At 55.2% G+C, this 16,876-nt stretch overlaps 1 protein-coding gene across 1 annotated transcript in view; it reads left to right on the top strand.

Annotated features, from left to right (window-relative positions):
- KIRREL1 (kirre like nephrin family adhesion molecule 1) overlaps positions 1–13,634 on the top strand; it is a 97,822-nt gene extending 84,188 nt beyond the window's left edge. Inside the window, exons 4-15 of the mRNA XM_060032269.1 lie at positions 1,831–1,988; positions 3,920–4,070; positions 5,114–5,219; positions 5,368–5,516; positions 5,707–5,834; positions 6,576–6,702; positions 6,793–6,893; positions 8,533–8,731; positions 10,024–10,131; positions 10,297–10,436; positions 11,023–11,100; positions 11,352–13,634. Coding sequence (XP_059888252.1) covers positions 1,831–1,988; positions 3,920–4,070; positions 5,114–5,219; positions 5,368–5,516; positions 5,707–5,834; positions 6,576–6,702; positions 6,793–6,893; positions 8,533–8,731; positions 10,024–10,131; positions 10,297–10,436; positions 11,023–11,100; positions 11,352–11,828 — 1,922 coding nt within the window. The 3' untranslated portion in view covers positions 11,829–13,634. The remainder of the gene's footprint in view (positions 1–1,830; positions 1,989–3,919; positions 4,071–5,113; positions 5,220–5,367; positions 5,517–5,706; positions 5,835–6,575; positions 6,703–6,792; positions 6,894–8,532; positions 8,732–10,023; positions 10,132–10,296; positions 10,437–11,022; positions 11,101–11,351) is intronic.
- Positions 13,635–16,876: the final 3,242 nt, after the last annotated feature.

Consider the following 16,876-nt stretch of genomic DNA (forward strand, 5'->3'; position numbering starts at 1 on the left):
CGAGGGTCAACCTTACAAGGGAAGGGAGAGCCGATGCAAGGAGAAGCCTTCCCCTCCTCTGCCCATCCAGAACTGTCCTCCTGGGGTGTGGCAGCAAGGTGTGACCTTGGAGGGGCCCACGCAGACCAGGAGACCCCGAGTGGCGGCTCTTTATCCATTTCTCTCCTTTCCACCCTGTTTGCAAATCTGCGCCCATCTGGCATTGGAGCCAGGTACAGCTGGTGAGCAAAGAGGAAGAGCCCGGGATTCAGCAATCATTCACCAGTCAGGAGTTGGAGGCACTGCTGCCTCTTGTCCGAGCAGTAAAGTGAACACACTGCACACATCACGCGCGCGTGCCCTGCACACGACAGTGCATGTGCAGCCCTCATCTGGCCTTCATGAGGGCCCCGGGAATGAGCACCGTATGTCTCTGTTGAAGAAACTGTGACTTGAGGGCTTCACCCAAGATCACGTGACACATGCCAGGATTTGAAACTGGGGCAGCCTGGTTCTACAACCCATGCTTTTCACACCCTCCCACTCTACATGCATGAGTTGAGCAGAGTCCTGGGATGGGCTACAAGTGCTTCCTTTCTCTTAGAAATCCCAGCATGGAGACTGTCATTTCATAAACTACAGGACCGTCCTGCCCACAACTGGACTCATGGGCCTCCCAGGGTCTCCTCTCAAGGGTTCCCTTGGAAAGGCCCCTCTGAGTCTTTCTGGTTTTTCCCAGCAAAAAGCAAACAAAACCCTTTCACATTGCTGGCCAATGAACATGAGGTGGACCGGGAATCAAAATTATAATCCAAACCCTTCTGCCTTTATTTCATCAATCACTTAGCCACTAATTCAGCTAATATCCCCCAGGATGTGCTATCAACCAGCCTCTGCACTAGATCTTGGGGCTTTAAGAGAAAATAAGAGGCAGCCCCTGCTCCCAGGGAACTTGCAGTCTGGTTCACCTGAGCATTTAGAAGCCTATGGGAATAGGACAGGGAGAGACCCCCCTACTTCCTAGTATCAGACATCTGGTGGATTCAGTTCCTTAAGCATTTAGCCAGAGCCTGCTTTGGTCATGTTCTAGGCACTGGAGACTGTATAAACATTAGTGAGATGGAGTTCCTGCTTTTTCAGGGATGACAGTTTGGGTTGGGGAGGGGGCATGGATAATCACGTTAAGTAACGCAAACACAAGGTAGATAGTGCTTGGAGCTCCAAGTGACTGGCTGGGAACCACCAAGGTGGTGATTGTGGGGGATGTGGCATGGAGGGCCCTGTGCAGCAGCTGGGATGTGAACAGGATGGACAGCAGTTCAAGAGAAGCCCTGAGGGAAAGAACACCAAAAACGAGACGAGGAGATGCGAAAGTGCAGGACTTGGCCTGAGGAACCCTGGACGGCAGGCAGAGAGGCTTGCAACTCACGCCCATGGCAGCTGGTAGACATGGAAGGTGTTTGAGCAGGGAAGTGGCACCGTCTTACCTGCTCTCTAGAGAAAATAACCTGCCAGCATGACGGATGGCTTAAGGCCACCAGGGACTGGAGGCGGGGAGTCCATTTCAGAGGTTGCCGTGATAGACCCCCTCATCTGGCTGTCCCAGGGCAGAGGCACACACAGGAGGGAATGGACATAAGAAACTCCGTGGAGGTAGCCACCTTTCTGTGCCAGGCCCCCCAGGCCACAGGAGCAACAGATACAGTGATTATAAGTTAGGGGGTAAGGATGGCCCTGCCCTGCCAAGGGGTGGACATGCAGAGGGAGAGATGCCTCCAGGGGCAGGGGTTTTGGTCATACGGGCAGTGTTGGCTGCATCCTGGACTGACTCTGCTCTGCTCTTCTCCACAGTCCCCCCGGAGGACACCAGGATCGATGGTGGTCCTGTGATTCTGCTGCAGGCAGGCGCCCCCCACAACCTCACGTGCCGAGCCTTCAACGCCAAGCCTGCTGCCACCATCATCTGGTTCCGGGATGGGACGCAGCAGGAGGGCGCCGTAGCCAGCACGGTGAGACCCTGCCTATTCCCACAGATCCTCCTGGGCCACATCCCAGTTCACCTTTCCTTTCCCACATGGATCTGACCACAGACTCGGGGAGACAGATGTGAACAGGGGCCTCAGAGACCATCTGGTCCAATCCTCCCATTAAACAGTTGGGAAAGTTGAGGTCCGGAGAAGAGAAGTGAATTCCCAGGGCCAGTCAACAGTTAGCAGAGACTAAGAATAATGCTGACAATAGCTACATTGATTAAGCCCCTACTGTGTACCAGGCACTGTGCATGCTAAGATTTTTGTGGACAGTCTCTCTTAAACCTCACAGGAGTTTCATAAATTAGGTGATATTTCCAACTCACAAAGAGTGAACTGATGGTCAGAGAGGCTGAGTGACTTGCCAGGGTCACAAAGCTGACATGCTGCAGAGCTGGGGTTTGTGCCTGCATCAGAACGTGACCTCTCGCTACTGAGCCCCTCGACTTTCTTCCCCCAGCCTCTAGTTGGTATGTGTTCCCAGTCGGCGCAACTAAGAGCTTGGGGAGGCAGGGATTACGTGTACCTGTTATAGATGAGGAACCTGTGGCAGAGAAAGACATCAAGTTACTTGCCCGGGATCACACGGCAAAGTTGACGGTGGAGCTGGAATTAGAATCCAGATCTCCTGTTTGGAGCTCCTCCTGTCAGCTGGGGACAAGCACATATGTACCCAGCCCTTTGCTAGATGCTTCAGGAGACAATTCTCATTGAGTGGAGAGAGAATGCTCACCTGTGTGCCTCGGAATGTGTGGCCCCAGGGAGTGAGTACCCGGATTAGCTCTGCCCTTGACGCTCTGTATGACCTTGGACAAGTCACTTGTCTCTGGCCTTCGATTCACCCTTTGACAAGTGGCAGTTTGGCTTCAGTGGTGCTTTTTCACTACCAAGAACTCCGTTATTTTTTTCCTCTAGGGCTTCATGTTTTGAATATTTTGGCAACCAAACAAACTGATTGGTTAACGGCCATTTGTCATCCACCCCCCTTTTTTGTACTCCTTAAAGACACGATGGAGCTTTGAAGCAGCAGGAGGGGGCTGGTGTTACTGCACTGGGCTGGTGCTGTTCCGGTACCACACCGGGCCCAGCAAGGCTGCCTATATATTGCTGTCAAACTGTGGGCCCCTACTTTGCTTAACAGTATGGTTTCCCTTAGGCAGTGTACAATATGGAAAACAGCCCAAGTGTTCCTATGATCATGTCCAGGGACCTCAGGTTGGATATCACTGAGCTGGTATGAGATTTTGAGCCTGTGAATCCTTTCCCTGCCCTCAAGGAGTTTACGGTCTAGCAGGAGAGACCCAGCGCTGAAACACACATGCACGGTGCCTAAGAGGCAAGGCCGGATGTGACCAGAGCGGTGTGGAGGACAGACTGCCTGCAAGGGGCACAAATTCAGGCTGGGGAGAGAGTCCTGAGGGCTGGGATAGCAAAGGAAGACTTTCCAGAAGAGGAAGGACTTGGGCTGGACTCAGGGGATTCCGGGAATGGAACTCAAAACCGTGGGGAAAACTGTGCAACACAGAGAGTGAACTCTAATGTAAACTATGGGCTTTCATTAGTATTGGTACCAATGTTGGTTCATCAGTTGTAACACATGTATCACGCTAGTGCATCATGTTAATGAATAATAGGGGAAACTGGGGGGCTAGAGAGGAGGGTATACAGGAACTCTCTGTATTTTCTATTCAACTTTTCTGTAAACGTAAAACGTCTCTTAAAAAAATCATAAAGTCTATTAATTAAAAACTAAACCAACCCAAACCTGGGGAGGCGGTAGGGGCTGGGGGAGGGTTGAGCTTCAGGTTAAATACCCCTCCAGCAAGCCAGCTCTGAGCGGGTCACCCTGAGAGCAGAGGAGGGGGCTTTTAGCTTAACCGTGTCTCCCACCCTTGTTTCCGCCACCCCAGGAACTGCTGAAGGATGGGAAGAGGGAGACCACCATCAGCCAGCTGCTCATCAACCCCACAGACCTGGATATTGGGCGTGTCTTCACCTGCCGCAGCGTGAACGAGGCCATCCCGAGCGGCAAGGAGACGTCCATCGAGCTCGACGTGCACCGTGAGCAGGGTCCTGGGGTGGAGGCAGGGATCGTGGGGTGGGGGGAATGTGCACCTTGAGTGGCATCCTGGGAAGGAGCCCGGGAAGGGCGGGGTGGGGGGCAGCACCCTTTGAGAAGCACAGAAGAATCCCCCAGGCGCCCTGGGACAGATGCTCCATTTCTTCGTCGTCTTGGATTCCCTGGTTTGAACCCTGAGGGCTGGTAGAAGAGGCATCAGCTGTGAGCCAGGCAGTTCCCGGGTTTAAACCGTGTGACTTCGGGCAATGACATAATCTCTCTGAGCCTCAGTTTCTAATTCGGTATACGTGCAGAAAATAAAATGCAGGCCTACAATCCCTTATCGGAAATTCTAAACCAAAAGCGCTTGGGTGGCAAAACCTGAACCGAGGCTCTTCGTAGTCTTTTATTTAACCCACTTAATTGGAATAGCTATACATTTCACTGCAGATGTATTAATGCGTGTGTCTGTGGGATATTGCCCAGACTGTGCTGGGGGTCTTACACAGTAAACGGTCTGTGCCCACCGTTACCTTTCTAACCCTTGAAATATCCCAAATTCTGAAACACATCTAGTTCCAGGGGGTTCAGATAAGGGGTTGTGGACCTGTACCTGCTTCTCAGGGTTGTGAGCATTAAGTGAGATATAGTGTAAGGGCATCTAGCATGGAGTATGCTACTTGGTAAGTGCTCAATAAACTCCCACTCCCCAGGGAAGGGTGGGAGAGTGGCAGCGATTGGAGAGATGCCCCACCCCCATCCCGGTCAGTGAGCCTAACGAGCCCACACTGACGCCTAGTGGTCACATCCGTCAATACACCTTCTGACTCATTTGTCCCTCTGGTATCATCCTTGGTCGTCACCCTAGCCGGCCCCTAGAGGCTCCTGGAATAAAGGTGAAGAAGCCTTGTTTATTGGAGCTGGTACACTGCAAAGTCAAATTCCCGGGTCACCACGCGGGTGAGGTCTGAGTGTGTGTGCTAGAGAGAGAAAAAGAAATTTGAGGGACAGAAAAGACCCTGACTTCCAGTCCTCTGCTTTGCAGACCCTCCTACGGTGACCCTGTCCATTGAGCCACAGACGGTGCAGGAGGGCGAGCGCGTCGTCTTTACGTGCCAGGCCACAGCCAACCCTGAGATCCTGGGCTACAGGTGGGAGGGGCAGGGGCTGGGCACACTCTGGGGAAGGATACTGGGTGGCCCTTGAGGCCAGGAGTGGGGGGCTGAGGAGGACAGGCCACTGGACGTGAGTGAGGGGGCCCCAAGGCCTGACCCCGCTCTGTGTTGCCTGTTCCCCCAGGTGGGCCAAGGGGGGCTTTCTGATCGAAGACGCCCACGAGAGTCGCTATGAGACGAATGTTGATTATTCCTTCTTCACGGAGCCTGTGTCCTGTGAGGTTTACAACAAAGTGGGAAGCACCAATGTCAGCACTTTAGTCAATGTCCACTGTGAGTAGCTGCAGGGGCGGGGGTGGGGACAGAGGGCCGGGGCTTTAAAGGGCCTGGGGTGGGGTTTGGGGGGCTCCATGAGGCTGAAGGGGTGTGGAGAGGAGGCCGGACAGGAGAAGGAAGAGGACAGAGATTGAAGCTGACCCCCAGGGAGACTCAGACCCTCACGGGCTGTTCCTTTCTACCTCAGTTGCTCCCCGGATTGTAGTGGACCCCAAACCCACGACCACAGACATTGGCTCTGATGTGACCCTCACCTGTGTCTGGGTTGGGAATCCCCCCCTCACCCTCACCTGGACCAAAAAGGACTCAAACATGGTAAGAAGTTTGCTGCCTCTCCGGGATGCTGGAAGGAAGGAGCCTGGCCACAGGCTGGGGAGAGAGGGGGTAAAGGAGGTGCAGCATTATTTTTCAATTTGAACCTGGGCTATTTCCAAGTTCTCAGGATTTGGAAGAGAAGGACGGTGCTTGCAGTCAACCCCACCCTCCTCGGCAGACAGCTGGCCGCTGCAGTGGCAGTGGGAGGGACGTGATAACCTGTGGGGTGGGAGGGGGGCAGGGGCCCTGAGTGGAACTGCTGCAGTGGCAAGAGACCTGGTACAAGAATGCTGCATAGGAGGGTGGAGAAGCTGGGATGACTCACTAGAGGAAAGAAGGCTGAATTGTGCCGCTCTACAGCGACCTGCCTTGGACAATTTGGGCCACAGTTGCAAAAAGAGGGATTTCAGAGTGAAACTTCCTACCTCATTTGGCACTAGAGAAGCATTAGAACAGATGACCAGAAGCGGCTGCATCCTCTGTACAGATCGATGGCAGCCTCGCCTGCCCGCCTGAGCCTCCACCCACTTCTGCCCGCTCTTATATAGAGATGATGTGTCTAAATGCCAACCTGTTTAGAGTCAGGGGATGGACCAGATAGACTCGGGACCCTGTTTCCCTTCTGGGAATTCACTTGTGGCCCTTCCTGCTTTCTTTCCAATGCCTCCAATGCGGGGGCCCGCACGGATCTAGGGGCCCAGGCCTCCTGGCTCCCCACCCGAGGCTGCTCTCTCTGCCCAGGTCCTGAGTAACAGCAACCAGCTGCTGCTGAAGTCGGTGACCCAGGCCGATGCCGGCACCTACACCTGCCGGGCCATCGTGCCTCGGATCGGAGTGGCCGAGCGGGAGGTGCCACTTTATGTGAATGGTGAGTGGCCTGAGGGGGGCGGGGGGCCTGTGAGGGGGAGGCAGGCACTGGAGGTCCCAGCTGGCCCTGACCATGTCTTCTTACTTGCAGGGCCCCCCATTATCTCCAGCGAGGCCGTGCAGTACGCCGTCAGGGGTGATGGTGGCAAGGTGGAGTGTTTCATCGGGAGCACGCCACCCCCAGACCGCATTGTGAGTGCTGGGCCCGGCCCCGGGCCGGCAGCCGTTTGCTTCCCTGCTTGTCTCAGCCTCCTCCCACTTTCCCCAGGCCTTTCCTGCGCCCTGTGCTTCTCATCCTCTGACTCTGTCCCTCTGTCCGTCTTCCTGTTCAAATGCCATCTCCTCTCTTACTTGTTGTGTGACCCTGAGCCAGTTACTTGTTATGGGGAACCTCAGTTTCCTCATCCGTAAAATAGGGGCAGTGATCCCTACCAAACAGGGTTGCCATGAGAAGCGATGGGACAACACGTGTGAAAGGCCTGGTGGAGCCTCCCTGGATATGCTGCTGGTTCCCCTGGGCTTTCACGCCTGCTCTTTCCTCTCCCTCGTCTCCTCCCCTTTCCTCAGCCTCCCGATCTCTTCCTTGCCCTCTCCTCTGCCTTCTGCCCCTCCGCCCTGCCCCCTCAGTTCTGTCCCACCCTGTCATCCCCTCCTCTCCCTTCTCCTGCCTTTCTCCTCCTACCAGCCCCCATGCCACTCTCCACCCCCCCTCCCTCTCCCCCACACCATGAACCATTAATTCCTCCCGTGACCATTAACCGTCAAACCCCTCATCACATTTAATGACCATTTGGCTAACTCCACGGCTGCCCAGAGACACTTCATTACCATGGCTACCTGGGCAGCGGGCGGCTTGGCTCCCGGGGGGGCTTTCCTTGCAGAGCTAGGAGGACTGATGCCTGGAAACGAGCCAGTTCTCAGTGGCTCTCCCTCCCTCGGGTTCCACTCTGAGGGAGGGGGATACAAAGGGGGGGATGCCCCGGCTAGGGGGTCGGGGATGGAAGAGCCTGGGAGAGACAGCTCTCCGGTGCCAATTCCCACTCGTTATAAGGGTCTGTGGATGAGTCTCCAGAGCCAGTGGGCTGTGTAGGGCCAGCTGTGGAGTGGTTAAAGGTGAGGTTGAAGGTTAAGTTATGTTTAGTTAGAAGCTCAGACTATCAGGAGAGCTGGAGCACTGTCTGCCTCTAGCCTGGTCCTCTCCTTTTCTAGGAAACTGAGACCCAGAGAGGGAAGGGGAGGCTCCACAGGGCTCGAGGGGAGAGTCAGGCCTAGAGCCCAGGGTTCCTGGTTCTCCACCCAGGATTTGTTTTATCACATCCGGGGTCCCACATGTTGCTTCATTGGATCCGCTGGGGTTGGTACAAAAACAGAGATTCCCAATGAAAGAAGCCTGAATTCCAACTTGGAGAAGGTGGGTCTCTGGGACAGTAGTCGACCGTCTTCTTGGCCTGCTGGCTTTCCGAATAAAATTGCTCTCCCTTGCCCCACCAAAGACAGCAGCAACAAAATAGAGATTCCTGGGCCTCTCCCCCGGAGAGTCAAATGAAGGAGATAAGCCCCGGGAATCTGCATGTTAAAGAGTGTCTCTGAGCGTATTTGAATGGTCCCAGCACATGTCGCAGGCATGTTTGGGAGCCGCTGCTTCTCCTAGACTGGAGGTTTGATGCCAGGGTTTGAGGCAGCAGGTGCGACGTGGGCTTGTTTTAGGGCAAGCGTGGGGCTGGACTTAAGAGCACATGGGGTGAGGATGTGAGGATGCCTGGAGGGTGGGTCAGGTGTTTCTGCCACCTGCCTCCCTCTTCCTCATCCTGTGCTGCCCTCCCCACCCCAGGCATGGGCATGGAAGGAGAACTTCCTGGAGGTGGGGACCCTGGAACGCTACACGGTGGAGAGGACCAACTCAGGCAGCGGGGTCCTGTCCACGCTCACCATCAACAACGTCATGGAGGCCGACTTTCAGACCCACTACAACTGCACAGCCTGGAACAGCTTCGGCCCAGGCACAGCCATCATCCAGCTGGAAGAGCGAGGTGACAGCAGTGCTGGCTGTGTAGCCAGGGCGCAGGGCAGCCTGGGGACTCTGCTCCCTCTTCCCTCTGGGGGCACGGCTCAGAGAGACAGCTCCCTCCTGGGCCTGCCCACCAGAGCCTGGCCTTGGTGCTCAGTTGGAAAACCCACTCGCATTTTTAAACATTTATTGAGCATCTGCTATGTGCCAGCCACCCCCTCTAGGAACTGCAGGGACAGATGTGAACGAACACAGTCCTTGCCCTCCGGGAACTTTCAGTGCAGTGGAGAACTTACAGAGTGGTAGCAAATGACTTCAGATGGAGAAAAATGAAATGATTTGTGAAAGGGAGTCACACTCCCTACCTCACTGGGTTGGTGTGAGGATTAAATGAGAAGATATTCATGAAGTACCTGGCATAGAATAGGTGCCCAGGAAGCTTCGGTTCCCCTACCCCTTCACGAATCCTTAGTCTGGTAGGAGACACATATTCCCTCCCTTAAGGCACTTCTAGTGTGATGAAAGAGGCATCACGCCTTTGACGTTTTTGGAAGCTCCCAACTCTGATGAGGAAAGAGCTCCCCCGCTCCTCTTTTGTTTTTTAATGAGAACTAGCCATTTGACATGGGAGATGGGGGAAAATAACTGGAGGTCCCCTCGAGTCTTTCTTAGCTGAGGACACCAGCAAGAGCAAGGGGTTGGTGGAGAAGAACAGAGTAATAGAGTGAGGCGGGACTCTGCAGGGAAGGCTTTCTGGAGGAGAAGAGACTTACATGGGTCTGATCCATCCAGGACAGCCAGGAAGGGAGAAGAAGCTGGAGGCAGGATTCCTGGGTCCTTCTCATCTCTGGGGAGCAGGGGGAACCAACCAGAACCGTTTGAGCCCTGGGAGGGTAGGTACAGGTGGAGCGGTCACAATGGTGTGTGTGGGGAAGGCAGTGAAAGAGGTCAGAACACATGGCAGATGGGAGAATGTGGGGACAGCTGATCTCAGACAAGAGCCCAACCCAGGAAGGAGAGACCAGCCTCGCAGACAGGTGGGCTGCAAGAGAGGGCCAGATGGACCACCAAGGCCAGGGTCAAGCTGATCCCAGTTCTGATGAAGCTGTAGCACGGGTCTAAACCCAAACAGTGCCGACTTCCTCTCAAATCCCACCTTGACTTTAACTAAACACAGCTCAGCTGAAACATAAAACCTGGGCACGATCCAGGGGCGCACGGAGCTCGGCTGTCCTCACCTTCAGCCAGCACTGAGCTCAGCTCCTCCGTGTGCCCCCATCCTCACCCTCCCCCTCTTCCTTCCCTCCTCTGAAGAGGTGTTACCTGTGGGCATCATCGCCGGGGCCACCATCGGCGCAGGCACCCTGCTCACCTTCTTCTTCATCGCCTTGGTGTTCTTCCTCTACCGGCGCCGCAAAGGCAGTGAGTATGGGCCCTGCTCAGGCCGCGGCCCTCCTGGGGGTCCCCAACAGGCAGGGCCTGGGAGAGGTGAGGGGGTTGACAGCGGCGCTCCCCAGGCCAGGTGGGTCCGGAAACAGCCTCTGCAGAGGCTGGCAGAAAGCGTCCAGGCTGCTCCTCCTGTCCCAGGTCGCAAAGACGTGACCCTGAGAAAGCTGGACATCAAGGTGGAGACAGTGAACCGGGAGCCACTCACCATGCATTCGGACCGGGAGGACGATGCTGCCAGCGTCTCCACGGCAACCCGTGTCATGAAGGCCATCTACTCCGTAAGGGTCCCTCCTCCCTGGCCCAGCTCTCCCCACACTCTTGGGACCGGCTCCTGCCCAGCTCACCAATACTGTCGCTCTCTCCTCCCTCAGTCATCCTACCTTGACCCTGCTCCCTCCCCCATATGCTCACACACATACATATATGTGCACATGCACATTCATGACCACATTCACGTGCCCACGCTCCCCAGGCTAATTTCCCTCCATTACAGGACAGGCAGGTGGGGCCTGCACAGGCTTCCTTCACCCCAGTCTCCGCCTACAGAGTGTCAGAATTGGAAACCCCTAGAAGTTTTCTGGCCCAACTGCCTCATTGCTCAGATGAGGAAAGAGCCCCAGAAAGGGGCAGGGACATACCCAAGCATTGCATGTTAGCGACAAAATTGGTGCTGGAAGCCAGGTCTCTGGCCTCTTCCCACCACATCGCAGAGCCTCTGCTGGGAGAGGACACAGAGTTCAAGGCTGCCCATGACCCCAGGCCCTTCTCCTTAATAGGTGACCTCTGGGTGTGGGGATAGGGTAGGCAAGGGAGGACAAGAGCAGGGTGTCCGTCTCCTGATGCCCCACTCTTGCTGCTCTGCAGTCCTTCAAGGATGACGTGGACCTGAAGCAGGACCTGCGCTGTGACACCATCGACACCCGGGAGGAGTATGAGATGAAGGTGGGAAAGCGGGGAGGGGCCCGCGCACGGGGGCTGCTGGGAACGGGGGCTCTGAGGGCCTGCAGGGTGGAGGTGAGGGCAGGTTTGGGGAGGAGCGGTCAGGAGGTTATTGAGGAAACAGGAGGTGGGGAGCTATTGGCTGAGAACCCAGGGCAGAGCCAGAGAAGGAGTCCCAGAGGGCCATGACGAGACGACACCCTTCCCGCAAGAGAGACTCCCCTTCTCCATCCTCTTCTCTCATTGCCCCCCAGGATCCCACCAATGGCTACTACAATGTGCGTGCCCATGAAGACCGCCCGTCTTCCAGGGCAGTGCTCTATGCTGACTACCGTGCCCCCGGCCCTGCCCGCTTCGACGGCCGCCCCTCTTCCCGCCTCTCCCACTCCAGCGGCTATGCCCAGCTCAACACCTACAGCCGGGCCCCGGCCTCTGACTACGGCCCTGAGCCCACACCCCCAGGTCCTGCTGCCCCAGCTGGCACCGACACCACCAGCCAGCTGTCCTACGAGAACTATGAGAAGTTCAATTCCCATCCCTTCCCCGGGGCAGCAGGGTACCCCACCTACCGACTGGGCTACCCCCAGGGCCCTCCGTCCGGCCTGGAGCGGACCCCGTATGAGGCATATGACCCCATTGGCAAGTACGCCACTGCCACGCGATTCTCCTACACCTCCCAGCACTCGGACTACGGCCAGAGATTCCAGCAGCGCATGCAGACGCACGTGTAGGGCTAGAGCCTGGCCGGGGCATCTCTGCGGGGCAGAGGAGAAGGCTCTCACAGCTGTTCCCTGATATTCAGGGGCATTGCTCGTTGTTGCTCCCGTCCTGGACCAGCCTTCCTCCTCCCACCGTGGCAGGCGGGGAGCAGGTCTCCCGGAAACACCCCGTCCCAAGGATGGTGCTCTGTGCATGCCCCAGCCTCCTGGGCCTGCCCTTCCCTCTTCTTCGGGAGGATGTGTCTCTTCTGACCTGCACTCTCGCCTGGCCCCAGCCTGGGGACGGGGAAAGTGAAGGTTGCGGAGAGCAGAGGGGGCACTTTTTAGCATTCCCTTTCTATCCCACCCCTCTGATCTCCCGTGAGTAGACAGGGGGTCATGTGGAGATGAACAGGCTTTGGCCCAGGGGGCATGAAGTGTAGGGGTGGGTGGCTGTGGTACAGATAGGTGGAAGCGGGATAGCCTGGCCAGTCCGTCTGTCGTCTGCGTTCATACCTTGGATGCATCTCTCCCACCTTGGGACTGCAGAGAGGACCTTGGATTTATTTTAGTCCTGGCGCCGAGTTCAGATCCAGCCCTCCTTCAGCTGGCAGTAAAGTGCCAGTCGTCCTGGCCGCCCATGGGGACACCTGTCTGTCTGCCTGCAGAGGGATCCAGGTATGTCCCGTAGTGCTGCCCCCTTTTGCTTCTCTTCTGTGCTGGGCCGGCCAGATAAGCCAGGGGGTTGTGATGGAGAAGGAAAGGTCAGGAACCATGTCCTGAGTCACTAGCCAGACAGCAGGGTGCTATATAGCAGTTTCCAGAACCCACGCTAGAGTGAGCCCCCCCCAAGCCCCCTCCCCTCCCCAGTCTGCCCCACTTCCTGGCTTTAACTCTCTAGCATGCCTGGGGAGTGGTGGGGTGAGGGTGGGAGTGCTATAGGCTCTTTTTCAAAGACAACAAAAAACAATAAACACCTCATTTGGAGAAAAAAAGCAAAAAAGCTGTAGGGAGTCCCCCGCCCAAATACAAGTCCCAGTGGAAAGGAAAGGGGGCATCTGTTCTTCACCGGATTCCCAACACCTTCCATTACTCTTTCAATCTCGAAGCACTTTGAATCCATTTTTAAACATTCAGGCGGTGAGACCTGTCATCCGATGGGCCCTGATAGGACAGGGAGGGGGCCTGGCTGTCATGCTCTGCTGTCCTACCCTAGGGCCAACCAGCTGGTTAGAGAGGCCACCTTCCCGGGGCCATGGGAGATGTTCTCTTTAGACGGGTTTTGGTTTGTTAAGCGTCTGTTTTTTTCTTGGACCAATCAGATTCCTTCTTCCAGTTTCAGTGCCTTGAGTGTCCAGCTTTGGTTGACCGGCCCTGGGTGGGTGGCTGCGCAGGGAGCCGGTATTGTGAGCGCAAACTCGCTGCCAAGTGTTGCAGAGTTTAGGGGACAGACGGGTGAGGGGGCCTGGTAAGAGGAAGGGCGGACCTGGTAAGGTCACGCGGAAGGGCGCTGCAGGCAGCCACGGCCCAGGTGGCCCCCCACGCCCACCCTCACCTCCATCTACACACGTGCACGCACGCCTGCACATGCATTCCACATTCTCAGCCGCCACCTCCTGACCAAAGAGAACCGGCGCTCCAAAGAGAACTCACTCCCCTGCCCCGGCCTCCCCTTCCCAAGAAGCAGGCTCTGCTCTTCCCCTTGCTGGGCCCTGAGCGGGCGGGTCCTCTGTTGCAATCCCCAGAATGCGCTTTGCCCTTTCTCTTGGTCGCCGTTCATTAGTCATGTTCGCTTTAATGAGTTACATGCCCATCAGTCACGGGCCATCGCCACCTTTGCCGACGGCTCTGTGGGGTGACATTCCTCGCCATCCCTTGGCTGGTAAGGACCCGCTCATACCCAGGAAGAAAGTAGTTCCAGTTCCAGCCTCTCAAACTGCCTCTGCATCCTCCTCCACTTCACCGGGGGCAAGTCCCCAGGACCCGCCCTTCCAGAGGCATCACACAGGCTCCCAGCGCTATTCCACCCTCACCCCTGGAAGCTGACTCCTTCCTGCGGATTCCTTTTCTGTGAGCTCAGTGACAAGGTCTGATAAGGGTGCAGGTTCCTGTGCAAATTCATGCATGTTTTGATGATTTTCACAGAAGCCACGGGTAATCTAAACAGTTAAAATCTAAAGATGGTGGCTTTTTAAACAGGAATATTCCAAAAGACATTTACTTTTGTTAGGGGTTTGGCCACATTCGCTTGTTTACTCCTTCTTGGTTTTAGTGCTGGGTCCATTCCGTTGATGGAGAGGAGGAGGCCCTGAGGTCACTCGGTAACTCAGCTGACACTGCAGGAACCATGGGTTTTGGAAGCCAGATACAGAGCCACTTCCCTGTTCTCTGTTCCTTAACACGTTACAGTACCTGGGTATCAAGCAAGCACCACGCGAGGCACAGGGAGACGTCAGCGACCAAGGCCATCTCTGCCCTCTGCAAGTTGCGCTCTGGTCTGACCAGAATCTGAATCGGGACCGACCTGTTAAGCCAGTAGAATTGCTTTTCTGGGGAGTGGCAGGTGCCCTTGAGCATGGAGGGTTGCCATCTGAGGCTGGAGTCCCCCAGCATGGTGCCTCAGGACTTGATGTGGTCACTTTGGTGATCCTGACTGCCTTTGCCATTTTAGTTTCGGTGGGAAGAGCAAGGGGCCAGGAGACGTGGGACCCAGTTCTGAAGCTGGCATTTACTGAGTGACCTTGGCCTAACCTCTTTAGGTTCATTGTCCCCTATTTTCTGGTCTTTAAGATGAGGCGGGGAGAGTTGCACGAACCTCAAATTATCCTGCTCTTGCTGCATTCATTTGGTGAGGTGGAAGGGCCTGCCATCCCTAGCAAGGATTTGGGAACGGTGACTGAGCAGTGGAGGGACGGGAGAATTGAAAGTCTCTCCTATCTTGAAAGAAGCTTTCACTATGGGCTTCATCACCTTGTCAGAAGTGTTGTGAATGAATTTCCACTAGAAACCCCTTGATCCCAAACAGCAACAAAAAACATATCCTAAACCTCAGTGAAACTGATGTGGGGTTATCCTTTGGCCATTGTGCTGCTCCCCACTCAGAATCCTGACGGTTTTGCAAAGGTGTCTCTGTCTAGGTCAGGGCATGGTGAGTATCCTTCGCTGTGCACCCAGGTTTCAGGCAGCCTTCTCCGCAGGGAGAAATGAAAGCAGCCACCCTCCACCCCGGTCCTCGGGAACACTCCCGCGGCCTGGGGACAGCCAGCCTCACTTAACTGAGCAAGGGGAAGCCTGCAGGCTAAGGTGCCTTGAGCCAGAGGGCAAGGCGTGAGAACAGCTGGCCTCTCTGCAGGAGCAGTTCGGAAGGGCAGCTGGTAGAGTGAAGAGGGAGTCCGGCAGCTTTTGACTTAAGTTCTGGATCTTGAAGAGGTTCTTGTGATTCTGGATGACCCACAGTCTCCTTGTGGAGGGCCCGGCTTGCATCCTAAATCCCAGATCCCTCCAAGTCTAGCCTGAAAGTATGCATGAGGCAAAATCCACCATAAGTCAGAAAGGAAAGCAGCCAGGGATGGGAGCAGCGCTATACTCTCACAGATGTCCTGCACAGGATGAAAGAGGTCAGTTTGATTTCCACCCCATCCCCACCCCGTCTCCAGGCACTGCACCTTCTCCTTGTCTCAGCAGGTGCTGCTTCCCTTATCATTTTGAGGGCAGCCTTTTCTGATTTACAGGATGGAGCCCTGGAGTCTCTTTCGCCCTGGTGCCCTCCCATTAAACGGGTGGCGTTCTGTCGGGAGCCACAAATCCTGGGCTCCTTCAAATGGAATCAGATGGTCTCTCAGTGTACTTGACCCATGTACATAGCGGTGTTGGGCCATTCGGGTTTGGAGAAAACCACGTTAAATCCAAGAGCCCAGTTGCACTGAACTGGCTCCGTCACTGCCTCACTCTGCCGTGAGGGTGGTTCTCTCCCCACTGCTGCACGCCCAAGCAGCCCAGCCTCGGAAACCTGGCTTCTCTGCCAACTTAGTGCTGTGTGTCCTGAGTCAGGTCACCACTCTGTGCCCCTACGGGCCCTTCTGCATGTCGAGGGAATCCCCTGGAAGGCGTTAGTGAAGCTTCTGACCCCTAAGGAGGTGCTAATAGAACATTGAAGTGCACAGACCAAGGGATGTAATTGGAAAGTCATTTATTTTTGTGAAGAGGCTATAAAATTAGCATTTAAATAACCCATCCCCTTCTCCCTGCCTCCCCTTATCCCCCCATGATGCCTCTCCTTTCCTGGAGGCCAGCCTCTTTCTGTAAGTCACTGGCCTCACTCATCAACTGGGTCCTGACCTTCCACTTCTGTGCTGCTGGAAGAGGATGGAAAGATGTGTGGCTCGGCAGACTCCTCAATCTGGGAGATGGGGGGGGCGGGGCAGAATCCCATTTTCTTGCATCACTGTGAGGGAGCTCCAGGCCCTGTCCCTGGAGGAATAATTGCTGCGCAGAAGTCACAGGCCATACTGGGTGGTTCTGGTACAAGCCTGCCCTTAAAAATAATAACAAGAATGATAATAATAACTCTGTTTGCATAGAGCTATCACTCATTCCTACCAATCTCCTGTCCCCTGATCCTGGCTTTTTGCTGTCCCCAACCACTGGCCTTTGCAAGTGTTGGTGGGCCATGGGTTCTTCTGTTCACTTCTGGGGATCATCAGATGCTTCCCCCTGGGAGTACCCCTAATTCTGGGGAGAGAGCAGCCAAGTTGCCAATACAATCAAATTCTCGACGCAATCTTGCTAGCAATAGTGACCCAGGAGATCCAGCTGCTGCCTCCAATTACGCCAGAATGAGGCCCAGGGCTCCCTGTGGTCCCCTTTTCTACCCCACTGTTCTTGGGATTACAACCACCGCTTCTGGCTCCAGTACAATTTTCTCCACCCAACCCCTGATAATAAATGGATCCATGATGATAATTAAGAGAAGAGGAAAAAAAAATATTATTTTTGTTAGGACAAACCATCGTAGATTTTTAGCAATGTGTATCTGTGTGTCCCTCACACTTTTTCCTATTCTGCCTTTTTTCATTTTCCTT

This window comes from Delphinus delphis, chromosome 1 (genome assembly GCF_949987515.2).
Source record: "Delphinus delphis chromosome 1, mDelDel1.2, whole genome shotgun sequence".
NCBI classification, from domain to species: domain Eukaryota; kingdom Metazoa; phylum Chordata; class Mammalia; order Artiodactyla; family Delphinidae; genus Delphinus; species Delphinus delphis.